This window comes from Temnothorax curvispinosus, unplaced genomic scaffold (assembly GCF_003070985.1).
Source record: "Temnothorax curvispinosus isolate PA1 unplaced genomic scaffold, ASM307098v1 QBEX01017184.1, whole genome shotgun sequence".
Taxonomy (NCBI): domain Eukaryota; kingdom Metazoa; phylum Arthropoda; class Insecta; order Hymenoptera; family Formicidae; genus Temnothorax; species Temnothorax curvispinosus.
Window position 1 is genome coordinate 588 of NW_020226964.1, and position 5841 is coordinate 6428.

General features: G+C 36.9%; 1 protein-coding gene across 1 annotated transcript; it reads left to right on the top strand.

Annotated features, from left to right (window-relative positions):
• Positions 1-696: 696 nt before the first annotated feature.
• Positions 697-5579, top strand: LOC112467361 (probable ATP-dependent RNA helicase spindle-E). Its single transcript, XM_025035952.1, is given in 9 exon segments — positions 697-816; positions 901-1195; positions 1314-1774; positions 2157-2505; positions 2624-2790; positions 2872-4130; positions 4132-4525; positions 4635-4987; positions 5396-5579. Coding segments are annotated over 9 exon segments (3582 nt in total).
• Positions 5580-5841: the final 262 nt, after the last annotated feature.

Genomic DNA, 5841 nt, shown 5'->3' on the forward strand with positions numbered 1-5841 from the left:
CAATGCGAACAGACCTAACAGACCACGTGATTGTCCGGGGCGGGGCTTGTGTGACTGTCGTGTTACAGTTGAATTCTGTGACTGATGAGACATTTAGATAGAGATGTGTTCGTTGATATCAATCAATTTGATATCGAAGCCTACTGAAAAGAAAAGACGAGAAGGAAGGACGAGAAGAAGGAAGGACGACATCGTAGTGAAGAAGAGCGAGGAGAAAATACATTCGACTACCATTAACTGTAATTTATCTGCAATTTACAAGTTTTATGTGATTGTGATTTGCCTGCTGTGATCCCTCCTTCCCCGTATTCTGTGTTAATTTCGATATGTGCTTCGTATTACTGTAATCTTATTAACGTATAAAAGATAAGATTGAAGATTGTCGTAACAATTACAATATTCTATCGTAATTAAGTCATACGCCGCGGTGTCGAAAAGTCAAGACGCATACAAGGATTAACTGTAGTGCGTATGTCGTATCCATCGCGTCGACGATGCGATACGATACGCACTAACGTCAATCTTTGTGTGCGTTTTGACCTTCCGACACCGCGGCGTATGACTTATATAATTTAGCATGTTTTCAATGGTATATAATATTAATTACAGGTCTGATAGATTGCAACAACGGATAACAGCAGTTGGATGCACCGTACTATGAAAAAATACAAATCACTCGAATTCTTCAGCACAAAAATGTCAGCTTCTGCTATTCGGAAGGTTGAAAAAGATATAATGATTGATGAAGAATTAGATCGTCATGCTGACGACAACGTCAGGGAATATGTAGAAAAAGATGAGGACGATTACACGCACGTGATTAGCATTAAGATATGTGATATGATATTGTAGTCTGTATTTTATTTGTTTTATTTATATTTTTCCTACCGTTTCTTGTAGTTGAAAAGTAGTATGTTTCTTAAAAATAATAATCATATGGACAATGTTTCGTAGGTGTCTGGAGACACAACAATTCTCAAGCGAAATACTGTTCAGCTTTATCAATCGTACAACTTTGCCCATCAGCCCAACAGTAATTTACCTATTCTCTCTATGAGACACAAGATTGTATCCATGATTGCCAGCAATTCTGTCGTTATCATTTGCGGTTCTACAGGCTGTGGGAAAACGACACATGTACCACAATTTATTCTTGATGCTGAATTTGAAAAGAAACAACACTGTAACATCATAGGTATGTCATTGCAATTTTTCAAGCACCTTATGCTCTGCGAAACATTCGGCAAAATAATCGTTTTATTTTATGTATGCGCGTGTGTATATAATACATGGAATATGTGTGTATTTTGCAGTGACACAGCCGAGCGGCATCGCCGCTCTAAGCATCGCGAAACGAGTCAGCGCAGAAAGAAAATGGCTCGTTGGTACACTTGTGGAATATGAAATGGGTTTGATCAAGAACGTAAGCCACGATACTCGCATAACATATTGCACGACTGGTGTGCTCTTAAATAGGCTCACGAATAAGAAGCACATGACGGACTACACTCATGTCATATTGGACGAGGTGCACGAACGCGACGAAGACATGGATTTTCTTCTGCTCGTAGTGAGAAAATTATTACGTACAAATTCTACGACAGTTAAAATAATACTGATGTCCGCGACGATCGACGTGGACAAATTTTCCAAGTATTTCTCAACGCCTGTAGAAAATCTACTTGCACCCACGCCAATCATCGATATACCCAAGAGCAGCCCTTACGATATTTCTATATCGTACATAAACGAGATGAAAAATTTTGGTGGTAGCGTGAGTATACATTTTCTTACACGATTAAAACACAATTGAAGAATGATGATTTTTAAAAAAACCAGACGCGTGCTATCGTTAATTGCTTCAGAGATGGAGGAAAAGGAAAATTTGCAAAGTTTCTAATGTCGATAAAACAAATGTCAACAGAAATATTTATTTCTAAATTAGAGGGTGCACAATTGAAAACATTTCCAAATGTTAACACATTAACGTAAAAATAAATTTTTTATTGAAATTTTAAAAATGGAGCCAAAAATCTCTTTTTGCGTAACACGCGATAAAGAATATGGTTAATAAATATATATATATATTTTTTTTTCATTTTTGCGATTAATAGAGAAACAATCGTGTGGAAAATATATTATGTTTTTTCCAACAGATCCCTAAAGTAGACGAGGAACCAAAATTCACGACAAAGATGGCAGAGTTTGCCGCGCATACCATACACGTTTTCGATAGTATGGACGATAAGAAATATGATGGCGACAACGATGAAAGGGCCACTGTGCTAGTCTTTTTACCGGGATTTGGCGAAATTGAACAATTACGTACTGTATTTCTGTCATCAAAACATAAAAATGCAAAATGGGATATAATTATTTTACATTCTTTCATCTCGATCGAAGAGCAGCAAAATATATTTAAAAAGCCACCAAAAAATTATCGACGTATCATATTATCGACAAACATTGCTGAAAGCAGCATTACCGTACCCGATGTTAAATACGGTATGTATATTGTCGGTCAATCGTTGAGATTGTAAATAATATTTTTTCGTCAGACTAATTATATCTATAAATTCATTCTACTCACCTATAGGTATATAATTCTCATTTTTGTTTTCAGTGATTGATTTTTGCATGACAAAACAGCTCGTCACCGGCTCTGGAACTAATTATCAATGCTTGCAACTTTGTTGGGCAAGCAAATCCAATTGTGAACAACGTGCCGGTCGTACAGGCCGCGTGATGAACGGTAAGGTATACAGAATGGTGCCAAGAGCATTTTACGAGGTAAATATAGACTTTACATTGAAATCAATTGATCTTGATTTTCCGCAGAACCTGTAAATCACATTATCTTGAAAATTGCAGAATGTGCTATCGGAAGAATCTATTCCGGAGATGCTCAGGGCTCCGCTCGCACATGTAATTCTTAAGGCGAAAGTGCTGGAAATGGGCGAGCCGAAAGCTTTCCTTGCTCTTTCTTTGGATCCACCTAATCTCAGCAATATACAGGAGACTATATTACTATTGAAAGAAGTTGGCGCATTACTTAATAGGGGCACGCAAGAATTTGATGGGGACTTGACGCCCTTGGGTCGTGTAATGGCCAGTCTCCCATTAGACGTACACGTGACCAAATTGATTGTCCTGGGCCATATTTTCGAGGTTTTGTCAGACGCAATTATTCTCGCGGCTTCCATGACCGTTGAGAATATATTTGAAAATTTCGAATACTTCGACGCGGAGTCAATTTATCGCGAGAGGTTGCGTTGGGTCGCCAATTCTCAAAGCGACTTGATAGCGTGTTTAAATGCTTATAACGTGTGGCAAGATAACAAAACAAGCCGCTATAAAAACAGTCCTAACGAGGAAAGAGATTGGGCGCGAAGATATGGTCTTTGCGTGAGATCGCTACGCGAGATGGACGTCTTTATACGCGAAATAACAGAAAATCTGCGCAAATTTGGAATAATAAAAATAATGAGTTCCGAAAAAGATATCTGGCTAAGCCTCTGTATTGATCGTACTTTTGTACTCGAATTTATAATCGCTGGTGCATTTTATTCTAATTATTTTATCAAATTCCCACATAATATAAATGATGGCAAGCGGGATATAGAGAAGACATTGGGTGGCCGCGATCCGACGACGACGGTTGTCTTTGACGGCTGGCCGTCGAAACACCCCGGATCACTGTACTCTAAGAAAATTCAGGAGATTTTTGGACAGCGTATGGGGCTCAAAAATTCGGAAAACATAACTGTGTCCTTTGACGAGTCGAACCGCGTTTATATTCAACATGAGCCGAAGAATCGCCAACCAAACGATGACACTTTTGTTCGAGATTGCATCAGAATGAGGCATTTTCGCGATCATATCGAAGTTGAATTGTTAAACGAGACGACGGCTCGTCATCACCAAGACGACAACGACGACGACGACGACGACGACAAGGACGATGAGGACCTTTGGCTTACGAAGGCATATACAAAATTTATGTCTGAATCTTTCAATCCGGAGAAACCGTCGTCGTGTAGACGCAATATGTATGATGAAAAACCGTATTCAGATTTACCAGAAGAATCTAAATATCGATCAGAAATAAAATTGCAAGGTCCCATAGAACCATGATGGTCCCATGACCCATATGGTGACAAAAGAAAAGGAAAAAGTAATATCAGTGAAATTCACATCGGTAAATTCCGTTCTACTCGATTCCTGCCCAGCGAGTTTGAAAGAATTTTTCCTGGTGGCGCAAAATATCTTACGAAATTCCATGAACATGTCGCACCTGACTTTACAAAATACAACTCTCTTCTCCACTACGCCTGATGGTCTCACGTCGCTCGTCAATTTAATTTTTACACCGCGCACGGAACTACGACGCAGTCCGATGGGCACTTATTACACAGGCGCTCTGTGTGGATTGGGATACAATCGCATTACGGAACAGAGCTTGTTTCCGGACCACGATCTGGAAATTATATTTGACGTCGAGATCACGATGAACGATTTGCGAATGGTACGTCTAATATTCAAAATTTTCACATTTATGGTACACTCAGATATATTTTATCTGAAACGTTTCTTTTGTTTGTGATATACATGAATTGTAAACCTTCTGTTGGCAGATTAACAAGCTTCGCCATTGGATGAATGTTGCAATGGACTTTAATAGATATGAAATTGTAGACGACAAGGCTCATCGTGATATGATTATAAATTGTCAGAATTAAATTAAAAATGCGTTCAAAGATGTGATATACAAGACTCGTAAGAAAATAGAACCAGTTCCAGTCAGTAATTTTAACAAGTGGAATCGATACGACGAGACTCTATTTCTCGTGCCTGCTCGGGAAACGCGGAATACAAATAATGTATACCGTTTACACAAAGCGTTGGAATTGAATGAAAAAAGCGATAAGTTCAACAGACTGGAAGAAATAATCAGTAATTTGTTGAAATTGGAGGCTTTAGCTCATCAGTAAGTACATTATTGCGTCTTTATTTTAATTATCTAGTAAATCAGTAAAATTATAAAATAATATTTTTAAAAATAAAACGTTTTCCTTATATTGTGTATTTGGTGGAAAACGCTTTAGGCTGCATTCCGATATTCACTGCGAGTACTAAAAATCTATAGTGTGCGTAACGTGTAAACTATAAATTTTCAGTACTTGCAGTGAATATCGAAATGCAGCCCTAGAATCAAATACAATGTCTCGTTACTAACAATTTATTTAAAAATTCTTTCGCACAAACTTTAAAATGTTTGATAATCAATTTAAATATATTCCATAGAATTTGGATCATTCTAAATATATAAAGAAAATAATATCCTTTATATTGATATAAATATAATGTTAATATTTTGTATTCTCTGCGTGCACAGAAACCCGTTTGAGACGACCATTGCACCAGTTTACTGCAAATTGTGTCTAACGGAGATAAATGGTATCTTCAATCTTCGTGCACATTTGGGCTCGAAACAACATACAACGAAACAATGCTTGATAAATACGACTGATGAATTTGGAGGAAATCTGCAGAAACTTATGGAAACAATCAGGCCATAATATAATGAATAAGTCCAAATTTTGCATTTCTACGTATCTTTTTTTATTTTGCGACTTTAGTTTTTATGTGAACAATTTTTTAATTGCAATATCGTATATTTTTATACTTTTTTATTCACTTTTTTATTTTCTTAATCATGCGACTTTATTTTAAGACTTGCAATGAATAATAAATATATTGCGAATGTAAGAGATATAAGAAGAAATTATTTTATAAATTATTTTTTCTTATATTATCTATTTCTTTTCATTCTTATCTCAC